Raw genomic sequence first — 17,699 nt, forward strand, 5'->3', positions numbered from 1 at the left:
AACACAGACCAAATACTGAGTGCCATGAATGTTTCACCATCTCCTTCAGGCATAATTAGTCACTTGCCCTCATGTAATTTTTGTACCTCTATACAATAGCTTAGATCACTCACTTCCTTAGGTGCTTATAATTAGCTGAGTATGTCTTTCTTAAGGGTAGCGATCTTTTCTTATCTCCTTATTCCTTATTCTGTGTAGCATAGGGCCTTACATACAGTATAATTCAATGTTTGTTATTTATTTGGACACTTCTGAAGATCTATAAAGAGATCACAAAGTTCCAGAACAAAATAATCTACATTCATAAGGTAAATGAAGTATGTAGGCGATGCACTTGCTTCATTAGTTTATTAATAAATACATAATGTGCCATTGAATAAAACTTGAAACAACTAAACAGCAGGAAAATTGGAAAATATTAAAATTACATGCCTTATTTTAAATTTTAAAGTCTGGGTATTCTTTGTTTCTAGTAAATTACGGGAAAACAGCTCAACAGATTGTTACCCTCTATTCCTAAATCATGGCGATTAGGAAGAAAAAAGTAAAAGATGAGCGAGAGCAGAGACCCCTGGCGTATAGTTGACAGTAAAAAAATTTTTTAAATAAAAGAACACTTCCAGCCCAGAAACAATTGCTTTTAGATCCCAGGTTTGGAACCCCTTATCATCTCGTTCTAGGAGGTAACAAAGGATTACAAACTTGGGATCTAAAAGCAATCCTAAGGCTTGAGGCGGAGTGTGAGATGCGAAAGGACTCCTGAGAACTACATTTCCCATGATGCTCCTCTCCCACGCAACTGCGGCCGCGACGCCGCTCCCATGGCAACCCAGAAGGCCTCACTCTCAGACTCCTTGCAGAACTCTCCGCCCGCTTCCAGGTTGGGCCTTACTCCGAGCCTGCGGCGTTTGCGGCAGCCGGGCCACGATGCCCAGGTATTTCCTGCGAGGGAGAAGCTGCTGAGAATATTCCTGGGGAGCGGAAACCCAGGCAGGGCCAGCTGGTAGAAGATTGTGGGGGTGGTCTGCTTGCACTCGGGTCTGCATGGTCTCGGACCCAGGACAGCCTCGAGCATAAAGATTCTGCCGTAAACAGGAAAGAAAGTACCCTAGGTAGAAAAGTAAGAGATTTGGAAAGATCAGCAACTGCTCCCTTCAGTGATTGAATAAAAGTTTCTTGCGGGCCAGAGACTCCCCCCGGAGAAGGGCATTCAGCGATGAGCTAGACCACAAAGCCGTCTCAGCCCAGGGGTCTCGCCTCCTGATGCGGGATTGGGAGTAGTAAGTGAGGGGAAGCTTGAAAGGCACTGTGGAAAGTACAGCATCACACTTAACGGGGGAAACGGGAGAGGGTTTGTAAACTGTTTTCTAGCCCTTCAATTCTATGATGGTCATTTCAATTACCTGTTCTCAAGATAGTCCTAAACCGGCTCTCGACAGTTTATAAGCATGTCGGGGAGAGGGGTCAGGGAGTTAGTGCATCACAGAGCAGGATAAATCGTTTTGTCCCCTTGGGATAGTGTGGAAAATTGCCAGTTATAAAGGTATGGTTACAGTTAGGTGACATGCCTGACTCCAGCACCTCCATCTCTCCTCTCTGCTGGGTATTTGGAAAGCAGATCCTCACATTCTGAAAGAATGTTGTATAAATGAGGAGCAAACAGGCCCAAACTGAGTTCTGAAGGCTCACCTGTGAGATAAATGCATGAATTTTAGTGCAGACATTTAAGGAGTCCTGTTTTGGCCCTTTTTCTTTATTCTTGGTTCTTGAATAGTAACAATTACAAGCCCTCAATAATTTGTGTAATTGTATAGGCCATGCCCTAAACTAAATACATATTTTAACAATTATGACAATCCTATAAAGCTGGTATTCTTTTTTATTGGCATTTTAGCGTTAGAGAAACAATTCAGCCTGGGCAGTAGCACAGAGAATTGCACATATTAGGTGCTCAATAAACGTTTGTTTAATTAATAAAGAGATGGAGGATTTAAAGAGGTTAGGTAATTTGCCCGACTTCACATACATAGAAAGTAGCAGAATCAGGCTAGGACCTATCAGGTCTTGCCCGTAGTTAGTTTTGAGTTCAATATTCCATTTTCACTTAGGCTTTAATTTATATATATGATTTTATTTTGTAAAATTATAAATTATATATCTATGTAAAGAAATGAATGAAGGGATGGTTTTCAAAATGTCTGTAATTTTAGGGTTTTTTTTTTTTTTTTTTACTTTCTTTATATCTTTTGTTTGTTTTGAGACAAGGTCTTACTGTGTCACCCAGGCTGGAGTGCAGTGATCTGATCATGCTCACTGCAGCCTCGACCTCTGGGGCTCAGGCGATCCGCCTGCCTAAGCCTCCCTAGTAGCTGGGACTACGAGTGCATGTCACCACACCCAACTAACTTCTTTCCTTCTTTTCTTTTCTTTCGACAGTCTCACTCCGTTACCCAGGCAGTAGTGCAGTGGCACAATCTTGGCTCACTGCAACCTTGTCCTGGGTTCAAGTGATTCTCATGCCTCAGCCTCCTGGGTAGCTGGAGTTACAGGTGTGTGCCACCACGCCTGGCTAATTTTTTAATAGAGATAGGGTTTTACCATGTTGGCCAGGCTAGTCTTGAACTTCTGACTTCAAGTGATCCACCTACCTTGGCCTCTCAAAGGTGGGTGGATCACTTGATCCTGTAGCCCCTCTGGGATTACAGGCGTGAGCCAACGCATCCAGCCTCAGCGAATTTTTTAATTATTATTATTTGTAGAGATTGGATCTCCCTATGTTGTTTAAGCTGTTATCAAGTGATCCTCCTGCCTGAGCCTCCCATTTACTTTTATATTAAAAAAAAGTTTTTAGCTAAAACATTTAAAAAACAAAAAAGAAACTTTTCAGAGAGCAAAGATTATTTGATACACCAATTTTGTATTTTCCCCATCTTCCTAGGTGACCTAAGTGTTTGTGGTTTTCAAGATGTACATTCCCAGAAGTCATTGTACCTTCATGTGTGTCTGAGAAGCCAACATACCCAGCTATGAACCTTAGGGGAAGCCCCAAATAAGACAACCTCAGATCCTGGTGATAAACGCTCTGCTTATCAATTTCAGTATTCTTCAAAGAACTAGTTAAAAGCAACAAAAGAAAAACAAAATCATAGAATGACTAATCCTGAGATGTTTTACCAAATTGTTGTTCCTCAGAAAATAATGTTCATTTATGTCATAAATTTTACTGAAATAAATTCTCTCTGAGCTTGAAATAAATATTTGAAAATTCTTTTTCTCTGAATTTTTATTTTCTGCCTCTCATGTAGTGAAACTCTCTGGGAAATTGCAAAAGCTGAAGTGGAAAAAAAAGGAATTAATGGAAGTGAAGGTGATGGAGTAGAAATTGGAGAAAAATCTGTTTTCTTCATTGGCAGTAAAAATGCGGTAATGCTTTCTTTTTTTCAATTGCGATGATTTCACAACCATTGGTAAAATATCTTTTAATACTTTGATTACTATATAGATACTTTAACACTTTAACCAGCTGACCAATTTGGTTTAGCGTGAATTGGAAAGTGCTTATTATTAATCTCGGAAAAACTATAATAGTAAACAAAATTTTAGAAAAATATATTTAAGCTACTTTTTTCATGATTTGAAAATATTCAGGTCTTCTACCACAATTGAGTATAAAAGCTAGGATTCATTTAAATATCCAAGTCAGTCTTTAAATCAGTAAGTCACTATCTTAACGATTTTATATTTCAGATTGTTACTTTACTTTTAGAAATCTCATTAAAGAAATAATTGAACTGTGTCAAAGACACTTGTCAAAGAATTATTCATTATTTTGAAAAATGTGGGGAAAAGACGGCAGCAGTAGCATTGGACCACTGACTGGTAGGAAGAGAGCCTTCCCCACTTGCTGTCAGTTTCTGTTTTACTTAGCCAAGCATATGCGGAAGGTTTGGAAATGACCATACAGAGCAGGAACATATCCATCATGTCTTTGTGTAACTTTGCCTGGCCCACAGAGTTCTTGCCAGGAACACAAAACGGCTGGTGACACAAGAAGGTCAAGGCCTGCCAAATACAGGATGCTGAAATTCATACAGTGCTATAGGTCATTTCTGTGTAGGGTTCAAACTCCTGTTCAGTGTCTGTGCTCCATGCTTCCACATAAGGGCATTGACAAACATGAAGCTTTCAGAAACTAAACTCTGCATCAGCAAGGCTGTATGTTCACTGGGCATTGTCAGTGCCCAGGCAGCCTGAACACCCGTCTTGTCTCCAGATGAGTCCCAGAAGGCCCTCCCTGCACAAATGGGCACCCTCCATTGGGGGGGTTTTGTATACAACATTGAGATTACATTTATTAGGAGAAATACCTATACAACCGTGAAAAAATTTTTTAGTGATGTAAGAGTGTAATCTGAATTTAAAAATCAGGACACAAATGTCATACATAATATAATCCCAATTATACAGATATGTAAATAAAATATTCTAATAAAGTTAGAAATATGGATAGTAAAATTTTAATCACTTAATGTTTTTATTTTGTTTTTAATTTCTTTATTTTCCAGAGTTTTCATATTGGCCCACTTCTTACAATTCAAACAATTTTTTAAATTAAATTATCATAGGGATCATTTATATTTTAAAATTTTAACCCAACTATATAAGTATATAGTATATAAGCATGTTTTTTTTTTTTTTTTTGAGACAGGCTCTCACTCTGGTTGCCCAGGCTGGAGTACAGTGGTACAATCTCAGCTCACTGCAGCCTCGACTTCCCTGGCTCAGGTGATTTTACCTTGTCAAATAGCTAGGATTACAAGCGTGTGCCACCATGCCCAACTAATTTTTTGTATATTTAGTAGAGATGGAGTTTCACTATGTTGCCCAGACTGGTCTTGAACTCCTGGACTCAAACAATCTGCTCATCTCGGCCTCCCAGAGTGCTGGGATTACAGGCATGAGCCACCACACCTGGCTGTATATTATTTCATGAGTTTACTATTATGATGCTTGTGATTTTCATATTGGGCATAGTACTTAACAGTCTCCTACTGCCATGTAGGTACATACATGAATTTAAATAAATGAGTAAATAACTGGTGCTAGTCTTACGGTAATAGAAAATAAATTTCTGTTACAAAAAACATTCTGTATACACAGAATGTTAGACAGAATGGCTTACTCTAATGGTACTGATTACTGATTCCAGCAAACAAATGCTCACATACAAAATCTCTGTAACAGTTATTCTTGACTCCTTTGTAGTCATGATACCTTCTTATTTTGTTCTGTTTGTTACTTGTGAAACCACCCCTTTTTCTTGATGGCCATATGGGGCATATACAAGCTGTTTTTTGTTTTTAGTAACAAAAGTAATTTTATTTCTGATGAGTTGGGAACTCCCTTAAGATATCTAAAACTTTTGAGGGTATTGTTTTTTAAAAAGTATGCTGAGTGTGGTAGCTCATGCTTGTAATTCCAGGACTTTAGGAGGCTGAGGTAAGTGGACTGCTTGAGTTGAGGAGTTTGAGACCAACCTGGGCAACATGGTGAAACCCAGTCTCTACCAAAAAAAAGTAAAAATTAGCCAGGTGTGGTGGCGTTCACCTGTAGTCCCAGCTATTTGGAAGGCTGAGGCAAGAGGATCACTTGAGTCCAGGAGGTCAAGGCTGCAGTGGGCCACCATGATTGTGCCATTGCACTCTAGCCTGGGCAACAGAGGGAGACCTTGTTTCAAAAAAGAAAGAAGACTCAAAAAAAAAAAAAAGAAAGAAGAAAATATCTGATTCTGCTTCATGAAGAACATTATTTTGGAAGATAAAGAAAAGTAATTAATGCTTCTATTGTTCAATTAGTTACCCTTTACCAAAGAAGCCAACTGCCCTGGTGCCTTCTCTTTCTCCTTCCAACCATCTGTTCATCCATTTGGTTGACATTGATCAAACATCTTTTAATATGCTAACCATTCTGTTAGACACTGTGGAAGCAGGAATGAAAGACATTCTCTACAGGGAAGGAACTTGTGCATGAGGACTTGTATACCAGCAATGACAAGACCTTGAGACAAATGCTGTGGAGGAAAACAGAGAGGGCAGTTAACTCACCCAAAAGTTGGGAGAATAAGAAAGCCTCCTGAGGAGGGTGGTGACTAAAGCATGAAGGGTGAAAAGTAAGGGAAGAGAAGTAATTCAGGTGAAGAGTGTTGAGTATTCTAAGATGTTCAAGAAAAATGTATGAAACAGATACTGCGACAAATGGGAGAAAGATCATACTAGAGAAATGTAATAGGATTGTCAGTCATTGTTGACTGCCATTTTGATGATGGGTGTTAATATGATACTAATCTGTCCAGTGTACATGGTTTTTCTCCACCATCACTCACTTGCGTGGGTGCAGGCATGGAAGAGGAAGGTGATTACCTGGGGTGGCTTTGCTGGCTGGCTGCAAGTGCAATGCAAAGTGAGGGAGCCCAGGGCATGGATGATATTTACCAGAGATGATTATAATAATGAACTGTGGACTCCGAGATGGAAAAGGAGAGAAGCGAAGGTAGGAAGAAGCTGACGTAGAAGCGACTGTTAGCAGAGGGGTGTCAATGGACATTTGAGACCTTTCGTGAAGACCAAAGAGTTATTACTATGAGGACGCCCGAAGAAGCGGTTAGAGGATGTGCTGTGTGTATGTGCGAGTTTGGAAGCAGTGCAGTTGCCAGTGAAACTGGAATGCTTCAAGATGTAACCTTGGAAGTGACCATGGCAGAAGTAGAGTGAGGGAAAAGGCCTCCATTAGAAGGCGTGCACTGAGAGGTCGGGATGTCAGGTGGATTGCCACGACCTACGTGGGTGTGGGGAAGATTCATGACAGTAACTGCGAAGGAAGGGAGATTGTGAGCCAAAAGAGATGACAACAACCATGGTGGTAAACTGATACAAGCCTCTGAGGTTTTTTGCAAGAGGAGGGAGGTAAAGTAGTTGTTTACAGGTGGCGCTGGGGAGCAAGGAGGACCCTAAAGTATGTAGGGTAGTGAGAATAAATAGCCTCGTTTAACAAGGCTGCAGAGAATGGGGTTCAGGGAAAGTCATATTTTAGTTAAGGCCAGCAGGTAGAGAGAATATTCTGAAAAGGTTGAGATATCAGGGAGTTTGCCAGTCATGGACTTGGAGTCACAGAGTAGAAGGATTTTAGAGGAAAGGGGACAGGAGGGGATTATTTGGCCAAATTAAGGGATGTGTAGAGAACTAGGAAATTCAGAGTTCCAGAAATAATAGGTCAGAGGAGAGGACAATCTGGAGTGATTGAGGCAATGGGAGGGAAGATGGGATTCGTTTCGATGGTCTCCACATGAACTTGTACTAGGTCCGTGTTTCTTGAATTAGGAAATTAGGAAACCAACAGGACTATGGGTGCACTCTCAGGGGACCACAGTGTACTAATGAATTTTAAAATTTTGGTGTAATTTTAGTGATAATCTAAAACTTGATTTCAGTTCCCAGATTATGTTAATTTGGAATTGTAACCACATAGTACTATACATTTATATGAAATTGTAATAAAAGTGATTTAAGGCCAGGCATGGTGGCTCAATCCTGTAATCCCAGCATTTTAGGAGGCTGAGATGGGAGAATCACTTGAGGCCAGGAGTTTGAGATTAGCCTGGCCAACATAGTGAAATCCCATCTCTACTAAAAATACAAATAGTTAGCTGTACATGGTGGTGCAAGCCGGTAATCCCAGCTACTCTGGAAGCTAAGGCATGAGAATGACTTGAACCAAGAGGCAGACATTGCAGTGAGCCAAGATCGTGCCACTGCACTCTAGCCTAAGCAACACGAGACTCTGTCTCTAAAACAAAAATGGGGGGTGATTTAAATCAATACTAGTGTACCATGAAAATGTAAGGAAATTGGCTAGGTATTATCTAAAATTCCTTCCAATTCTTATTCTACTTTCTTATATAGAGAGTACATTACTTTTTAAGTAATGTAGCCGTTATTAATTTAAGACTTTTACAGTATACTATGTATGATACAAGTTCAGTGTAGGAAAATTAGAAAATCCCAATTTTCTTTTTTTTTTGAGATGGAGTTTTGCTCTTGTTACCCAGGCTGGAGTGCAATGGCACGATCTTGGCTCACCGCAACCTCCGCCTCCTGGGTTCAAGCAATTCTCCTGCCTCAGCCTCCCTAGTAGCTGGGAGTATAGGCACGCACCACCATGCCCAGCTAATTTTTGTATTTTTAGTAGAGACAGGGTTTCACCTTGTTGACCAGGATGGTCTCGATCTCTTGACCTCATGATCCACCCGCCTTGGCCTCCCAAATTGCTGGGATTACAGGCATGAGCCACCACGCCCGGCCCCCCAATTTTCTTAAAAACATTAATTACCTGCAAATCCATCAGCTAGAAATAATCGTTAACAGACTAATGTCCATTTATTTGTGTGTTTGTTTCTGTGTGTGTGTGTGTGTGTGTGTGTGTGTGTGTGTGTACTTCAAGGAAACAGGAAAAGGTATTTTTTAATGCAAACAGTCATGCTAATCTATTATGAATGTCTTACTATGTCAGTAAGTATATTTCTTTATTGTCATTCCTAATAGCTGTATATTATTCTATTGTGTGGATTACCATAATTAATTTAGCCAGTCCCCTATTTGGGAACATGTAGGGCTTTTTTAGTTATTCAGTTTGATATAACACCAGCCAGTAAACATCCTTCAATAATGTACATTTTTATATTATACTATTCCAATGATTTATTTTTTGGAATAAATAAATTTATTTATTTATTATTTTATTTATTTACTCCGCTCTGTCGCCAAGCTGGAGTTCAATGTAGGCAGTCTCAACTTACTGCAACCTCTGCCTCGCGGGTTCAAGCAATTCTTCTGCCTGGGCCTTCAGAGTAGCTGGAACTACAGGCCACACACCACCACACCCAGCTAATTTTTGTATTTTTAGTAGAGACAGGGTTTTACCATATTAGCCAGGATGGTCTGCATCTCTTGACCTTGTGATCCACCCGCCTCAGCCTCCCAAAGTGCTGGGATTACAGGTATGAGCCACCATGCCTGGCCCAGTTATTTTTTTATATATCTCATTACAAAACAGTTCTTCAATTTGATCATATTCCAGATATAATCTGAAGTAATTATCTTCTTTTGTTTAAAGCTATAGGTTTTTTAGTAAAACCAAAAACACATATATTAAATGTTCTGTGTTTTTTGACAATCCAGAGTTTTTCAAATTATTTTCTTTGGAGCCTGCAGGTTTCCCCCAGTGGAACTTGCCCTGCTGTTTCTCTTTTATCTGTTTCCTTGTAAGGGGTCTTTTTTTTTTTAAAAAAAAAAAAAAGGTTTTACTATTTTTTTTTTAAATGATATAAACCACCGAGCTAGTCCCTGGCTAAACTGTGAAGTTAAATTGCATAACTAGTAGTAGCAATTAGGCCAGAAGTCCTGAAAAGAAACTTGGGGCCAGGTGTGGTGGCACTTTGGGAGGCCAAGGTGGGCAGATCACAAGGCCAGGAGTTCAAGATCAGCCTGGCCAACATGGAAAAACCCTGTCTCTACTAAAAATACAAAACTTAGCTGGGCATGGTGGCGTGCACCCGTAATCCCAGCTACGCAGAGGCTGAGGCACAAGAATCACTTGAGCCCAGGAGGTGGCAGTTGCAGTGAACTGAGATCATGCCACCTTACTCCAGCCTCGGCAATAGAGTGAGACTCTGTCTCAAAAATACAGTAAAAGAAAAAGAAACTTGGAATGAGTACATCCTCTGTAATTAAAACAAATTACTCTAGTGCAGTATCTGAATTGCTGCTTACTTTGAACATATTTGCAATGTGTCCTTTATTTGTATGTTATCTTTTTTCTTTATTCCCACTTCAACAATTGGAATTAAAACATTTTAAGACACTAAGCATCAGCTTAACCAGTAATTAGCATTGACGAGTAGAGAAAAATTTAAGACAGCTGCCAAGTTGACCACTTAAGTGAGGTATGGTTTGCTAGTATTTGTCATCTGTGGGACTTTATAATTATAATAATAGCAGTGTAGTTACACTGTGATGGAAAGTTGACAGTTAACTTTTTCCGCTTATCAAACTTTAGAACAATTCTGAAAGTTTCTAGTTTTTAGTTTCCAGGTAATTTATCATTCAAGTGATTAAAAAGCTATTTTGGGCCACAATTATGAATAATAATACAATTTTACATATGAATGACATTAACACAGTATTCCTTCTTTTTTAATTTCCAGGGAAAGACTACTATTATTCTAAGGTGTCTTGACAGGTAAGTGTTATATTAACCTTTAAACTACATTTATGCTTACTCTAGTTGTATGGGGCAAGTTAGATCCTAAAAGACATAAGGAAGGGGAATGATTTTAAGACTCAAACAAAGTATTTAATTCTTAGTGAATCCTTCGTATAACCTTTAAGAGCACCTTTAAAGATAAAACTAACAATTAGCCAAAAATGCCATGAGATTAATACTGGGTTTCCCTATTTGAGGGAAAAATGTTACCGTAATGATCCAGCCTACAATGTATTTACCTTCTTTTTGGCTATGCTACTCTGGTATTTAAACTATTTTATTCTGCCGAATCTATGATTATTTGAACATTCATTGGAAGCTTTAGTTGCTCAGGGATACATTTTTGAAGCACAATGTTGGTCCTCGAACTGGGTATTTTGTCATTTCTTTTATATACTTCCTAACCTACACTGTAGAAGCAGGCCATCAGATTAACATTTAGGATTATGATTGGTAGATGTTGCAGGAAGCTGATGAGGAAAATCTTCAATCAATTTTGGAAGATATTTCTCTGTTCCCTTCATTTCAATACATATTTCTTATAACTTCTCCCAAATCATCAAAAGAGATGGAATTTGGCATTAAGGTCACATTGAAGAAATGTCACTCATTTGAAAAATATTATTAAAGAAAACAAATAATAAATTCCTAGTTTTGTGTAATTTCTTTCACCAGCAGAATCATTTCTCAGAGGAACTATCAACAGTAAAACCTGTTTTGTCTTTCCATCTCCAGGAATCATGGGTCTTTTTAGACACATTTTGCTGTTTCCTGTCATAAACAAATCATGAAATACCACACCAGCTTAGGAGAAAATACTACAAAATAGTGCATTGACTTGAAAAGTAATAATTTCAATTCCTTAATAATCTGCTTAGGAAAAGGGCACTTTTACAAAATTTAGGTTAAATATCAGATCTTATAAATTTTGTCTTAAAAGTAGCATTTTGCTTGATAAAAGAAAATTTCTGGCCGGGTGCAGTGGCTCATGCCTGTAATCCCAACACTTTGGGAAGCTGAGGTGGGCAGATCATGAAGTCAAGAGTTCGAGAGCAGTTTGACCAACATGGTGAAACCCTGGTTCTACTAAAAATACAAAAATTAGCTGGGCGTGATGTCACATGCCTATAATCCCAGCTACTCAGGAGGCTGAGGCAGGAGAACTGCTTGAACCCGGGAGGCAGAGGTTGCAGTGAGCTGAGGCCACTACATTCCAGCCTGGGCAACAGAGCAAGAAAATTTCTGTCTTTTGGGAAATATAACCAAATATTACTCTTTATATAATGTATTCAAAAGATATATGCAGGGGTGATATTCAAAATATTTAATAAACATAAGTATATGACACAAATTTAAAAATCTTGTATCTTTCTTCTACAATTTAAAGTTAGATATGGGCCTGGCTGCAGTGGCTCATGCCTATAATCCTAGTACTTTGGGAGGCCAAGGCAGGTGGATTAGTCATCCCAGGTTCAAGACCAGCCTGGCCAACATAGTGAGAACTCGTCTGTACCAAAAGATACAAAAATTAACTTGTTGTGGTGGTGCACAGCTATAGTCCCAGCTACTCAGGAAGCTGAGGTGGGAGGATCACTTGAGCCCGAGAGGTTGAAGTTGCAGTGAACCACGATCATGCCACTGCATTCTAGCCTGAGTAACAGAGGGAGACCCTGTATCAATAAAATAAAATAAGAAAGTAAAATAAAGATATGTACCCATATAGAGGTTGCAGTGAGTCAAGATTGTGCCACTGCAAAAAAAAAAAAAAAACCCAAATATGCTATGATTTCACTTATATGAGATATCTAGAGTAATCAAACTCATAGAAACAAAAAGAATGGTGGTTACCAAGGACTAGGGGGAAGGGAAAATGAGTTTTTTGTTGTTGTTGTTGTTGTTGTTGTTTTGAGATGGAGTTTCATTTTTATTGCCCAGGCTAGAGGGCAATGGTGTGGTCTTGGCTTACTGCAACCTCTGATTCCCAGGGTCAAGCAATTCTCCTACCTCACCTGGGATTACAGGCACTCACCACCACACCTGGCTAATTTTTCTTTATATTTTTAGTAGAGATAGGGTTTTACCATGTTGGCCATGCTGGTCTTGAACTCCTGACCTCAGGTGATCCACCTGCCTTGTTCTCCCAAAGTGCCAGGATTACAGGTGTGAGCCACCGTGCCTGGCCAAGGAGTTGTTTAATGGGTATGGAGTTTTAGTCTTGTGGATGAAAAAGTGCTGAATACAGGTTATATAACAACGTGAATATATTTAATACTACTGAATTGTATACTTAAAAATGGTTATAAATTCTATTATGCATTCTTTACCATAATAAAAATAAATATATATTGTAAACTGCTTACCGGTAATATAAGCTATAGTACAAATAATTCAGCAAATTGTTTTAATGTTTTCCTAATCATTACTGATTTTAAGGATTTGTTGATATGATTTATTAACTATCACTAGCTAAATGATACCTGTGTTTGAACTGTGATTTAAGATAGAGGACTGTATTAAAGTCTTGCATTGTTTTTGTTTTTTTGAGACAGGGTCTTACTCCGTCACCCAGGCTGGAGTGCAGTGGCATGATCTCAGCTTACTGCAGCCTCGATCTCCCAGGTTCAAGCGATTCTCCCAGCCTCCAGTGATTCTCCCATTTCAGCCTCCTGAGTAGTTGGGGCTACAGGCGTGCACTAGTTATTTTTGTAGAGACAGGGTTTTGCTATGTTGCCCAGGCTAGTCTCGAACTCCTGAACTCAAGCAGTTTGCCTGCCTTGGCTTCCCAAAGTGTTAGGATTACAGGCATGAGCCACCATGCATGGCCAAGTCTTGCATTGATGTTTTAAATTGCATTAGGTTCCTAGCTCCTCACAGCAAGGCTGAGCACAAACCCAATGTCAGTGCTTCCTACATGGCCTGGATGTGGAGATCTAATGCCCAATGTGGCCATCCACACTGCCAGCCTCAACGCATTCTCCACTTGCTGCAGCTGTGCCTTTAGGGGCTACCACGTCATGCAGGCACCATTAAAATCCACTAAGATGGTGTTTTGAAGGTTCATTTATTTTGTACGTGTAATTTATCTCAATGCTAGTATACAAAGTAACTTCTCTACTAATAGAGTTTCTAAGAGAAAGGAAAAATGAATCAGGTAAGATGATAACATAAGAAACTAACACCACCCACAATGATAATACTATCTGCCTTTATTATACAGAGATGAGCCACCAAAACCAACCTTAGCTTTGGAGTATACATATGGAAGAAGAGCAAAAGGGCACAACACAGTAAGTGGGTTTTTTTTGTTTTGTTTTTTTCAATTGGAGTCTTGCTCTTTTCCAGGCTAGAGTGCAGTGGCACGATCTCAGCTCACTGCAAACTCCGCCTCCTGGGTTCAAGTGATTCTCCTGGCTCAGCCTCCCAAATAGCTGGGACTATAGTCGCCTGCCACCACACTTCGCTAATTTTTGTATTTTTAGTAGAGATGGGATTTCACCATATTGGCCAGGTGGGTCTGGAACTCCTGACCTCAAGTAATCTGCCTGCCCCGGCATCCCAAAGTGCTGGGATTACAGGCCTGAGCCACCGCACCCAGCACAGTAAGTGTCTTTTAAAGTGATATTGCTATGCCCATAAGATGGGAAAGTAATGCTGCTGACTTTGTTTTACGTTTTCCATCTTATCTGTAATCAATGAACATATCCAGTTGTACACTTCATAGCTGTCTACCATTAAACTTCAAATGCAGTGTGGCAGATATGAAGCCAACCCAAACTGTGAAAAGATTTTAGCCTTCTCATTTGTTATGTCTTAAAATGTTAGAATAAGATGCGTTTTTAACTTTATTGTACAGTTCATGAGAATAGTGTTGTGAGTTTCTGTCTCTCAAAAATCTGCTGAAATATGAGTTTGACCTGTGGAGTATTTATGAAAATATACTGTTTAAAATCTAAATTATTAGCATTTAAAATGCATCTTGGGCTGGGTGCAGTGGCTCGCACCTGTATTCCCAGCACTTTGGGAGGCCAAGACTGGCAGATCACATGGTCAATAGTTTGAGACCAGCCTGGCCAACATGGTGAAACCCCTTCTCTATTAAAAATACAAAAATTAGCCAGGCGTGATGATGTGTGCCTATAATCCCAGCTACTCAGGAGGCTGAGATGGGCGAATCACTTGAATCCGGGAGGCAGAGGTTGCAGTGAGCCGAGATTGTGCCACTGCACTTCAGCCTGGGTGACAGAGCAGGACTCAGTCTCAAAATAAATAAATAACATAAAAATGCTTCTTTTTTTTAATTGCATTTTAGGTTTTGAGGTACATGTGAAGAACATGCAAGATTGTTGCATAGGTACACTCATGGCAGTGTGGTTTGCTGCCTATAAAAATGCTTCTTGAAGTTCATAGTGCTAGTTGAGGTCATATGCCCTACTTGATTATAATCCTATTCTCACTTGTTTTAATGTCTCTTTAGAGGAACTTTATAAACTATTCAGGATAGAAGGTGGGTTTATAGTATACATTGGCAGGGGGTGGGGTGGGGAATTCCTAAATAGAATCTTTTTGGAGTTGTCACCTGAAAAGAGGTCATTTCTTAAATAAAGTTAAGTGTGTGTAAGGTCAATCTAGAATGGAGCATCCTGCTACTCCCATAACCAAGGCACATTTTTATACGCTGACTTAGTCCAAATGTTTTGTTCATTAGGCGGTATAAAAAGAGATAAAACTGCCTATTGTTGCTTCCAGGATTTACCAAGGAAAGTGGGTTATTAAAGCTGAAATTTAAAGAAAAAAACATAATATATAGAGATACAGGAAGACTTCGTTTTTGTGACTCACTTGAATTTTGGCATGAGCGATAAGCCTAGAAATGTAATTATGCTTTTCATTGGAAACTTTGAGACAGCTCTCATAAGCTTAACTTTTCAGAAGAGCTCTAAAAACTTCCCTTTATCAAATTTTGAATTGAGGGAGATTTTCCAATGAAGAATTATTTTTCCCACAAAAATTAATGATTCATATATGAACAACCAATCATAGAGATTACAAATGAAAATTTGTCAAAAATTCAAAATAATATATATTCATCTGAAACTTATTTTATTGATAATCTGTCTCTTACAGGCTCATGGGAGCAGATACATAAAAACTTGTGTGATTATTTTTCACCTGTTTTTTTCTCTAAACTTTGTACTATCAAGTGGGATATTTCCAAATTCATTCTGGAAGCATCATGTCTTTCTCAGATAACAATTCCTTGAGCGTTCTAAGTAGAAGTACTTTGTCAGCTCCTCACAGAATTTCAGTGACCTGAAGGCTCTTCAATGTCAGGACGGAAGCAGAAATGCCATTAGCCAACAGTCTAGGGAGGCCTCGTGGAATAGATGGTCCTCCTTTTTTTCTTTTCTTTCAGAGACAAGGTCTCACTTTGTTGCCCAGGCTGGGGTACAGTGGCAGGATCAAAGCTCACGGCAGCCTCAAACTCCTGGGCTCAAAGAATCCTCCCAAGTTAGCCTCCCAAGTAAACTGTCCCCCCAAATTCACTACAAGCATGCACCACCACACTCAGCTAATTTTTTAAAAAATGTTTGTAGTGATGGGGTCTCACTGTGTTGGCCAGACTGACCTTGAACTCCTGGCTTCAAGTGATCCTCCAGCCTTGGCCTCCCACAGTGCTAAGGTTACAGGTGTAAGCCACTGCACCCAGCCCTAGATGATCTTATTTCTGAACTTCTTGACTGCCTAGCCTTGTTAGTTTCCTATTATTTTGAGGGCCCTATAAAAAAGAGAAGCAGTTGTTTGATCTCTTGTTCCCCCCCACCTACCATGTGTTGTCAGTGGTAGACTCAGATTCTCCGCAGGAAACAGGAACAAATCGTCTGCTTATACTTTTGCTCAAGTAATCTTGATCCGCAGCGAGGACTGCCATTTGTTCATTCCTTTTCTTCATGCCTTAAGTGTGTCTAATTCGTTCTGTGAGCTTCTGTCTTTCTAAATAAGAATGTTTTCCTATTCACCTGTTTTATTTCTATCTAGAATTATAAATGTTCAAAAAGATAATACAAATTTGTTCAACTGGTTACTTTTAATCTAAAATCTGTGTAAGTGTGTGTTACATATGTCATTTACAAAATTGAGGCACTGTTTGTGACTTCTGTTAAGATATTACTAGAATTAGGGCATTTGTGTACACATACAGACAATTCTTAATATTTCGTCATTTTTCTTTAGAATAGGTGCTTTGGAACATCTTGAGGGATAGGATAAAGGAGAAAGTTTTGACTGCCAAGAAATGGTTAAGGACTACAATATTTTATACGTCTAATTATAACTGGCGAGTTCTAATGATGTATAAGAAGTACTTAAAATTCAAAAATCAAAAATTTTGGTTTTTCAGCCAAAAGATATTGCTCACTTTTGGGAACTGGGTGGAGGAACCTCCTTATTGGACTTAATCAGCATACCTATCACAAGTGACACCTTACGGTAAGTGAGCCAGCTCCAGGAAAAGCTGTAAGTACACAGGAGTATCCCCAGGAGGAATATGAGTTGGCTTTTCTCAGTCAGAATTTTGGGGTACAGTTTTATGTTGCTGAAGGCTTATGCCTACTTCCTTTCTAAATGCTTAAACCGTAATGCTTTCAAAGAAGTTTTAAAAGAACCAAGATTTTGGCCTGTGCTGAAGTGAGATAGCTGACATTCCCCCTACTAACATATGTTGCAAGCTGCAAACAAAAAAGATACACCAAATTACACTTGGGCAATGAATTCATTTCATAAAAGCAATTTAGAAAAGCTTAATTCTTTTCCGTATCCATCTCAGTGTGAGTTAATTCGGTTCTGAGTTTTTTCTTTATCTGAGTAATAAAAGTCTATGTTTGTATTTAATGCTAATTAGTATTCTTGAAGCTTCATTTAAAGGAAGACTGTATGTCGGAGGAGAGAGAAAGTCTCTCCGTTTGCTGACCTTAGAGAAATATAACCTGGGGGCAAACCTCAAAATGCTTGAGTGATGTTTTTCTGACAGTAACTCCCACATGTTGGCCAAATATGTGGAAAATTGTGACATTTCTTACAGTGTTCCTGGGAACTGATCTTAGCTAAGAAAAACAAATATCTTTAAATCTGAAATATTTTATTTGTAGAGTTTAACATAAACCATTGCTGCTGCCTGGATATAATACAAAGGGCTTGACAATTAGTTGTTACATGTTGGTCATTAAGCTCCTTGGAGGATGGAATTATTTCTTGTTAATAGGAAAGTTGTTTCTCTAGAACTGACTGGATACAGTTGACTTTGTTTTGTCTTTTTTTTTTCTTTTTAGTGAAATATAATTTACTTTCTTTCACTTATTACAAAAGTAATATATGCTTACATAGAG

General features: G+C 39.0%; 1 protein-coding gene across 5 annotated transcripts in view; it reads left to right on the top strand.

The window, feature by feature from the left end:
- The first annotated feature begins 814 nt into the window (after window positions 1-814).
- Window positions 815-17,699, top strand: part of DYNC2LI1 (dynein cytoplasmic 2 light intermediate chain 1) — a 40,133-nt gene continuing 23,248 nt past the window's right edge. For 4 of the 5 annotated variants that reach the window (XM_074396649.1, XM_074396653.1, XM_074396659.1 and 1 more), the window contains exons 1-5: window positions 815-935; window positions 3,306-3,423; window positions 10,259-10,293; window positions 13,535-13,604; window positions 16,715-16,803. In XM_074396649.1, the coding sequence (XP_074252750.1) occupies window positions 928-935; window positions 3,306-3,423; window positions 10,259-10,293; window positions 13,535-13,604; window positions 16,715-16,803 (320 nt within the window). In that variant the 5' untranslated portion in view covers window positions 815-927. Of the gene's footprint in view, window positions 936-3,305; window positions 3,424-10,258; window positions 10,294-13,534; window positions 13,605-16,714; window positions 16,804-17,699 lie in introns of those variants that run through there. The other variant, XM_074396656.1, reaches the window with a different exon arrangement.

This window comes from Saimiri boliviensis, chromosome 1 (genome assembly GCF_048565385.1).
Source record: "Saimiri boliviensis isolate mSaiBol1 chromosome 1, mSaiBol1.pri, whole genome shotgun sequence".
Lineage (NCBI taxonomy): Eukaryota > Metazoa > Chordata > Mammalia > Primates > Cebidae > Saimiri > Saimiri boliviensis.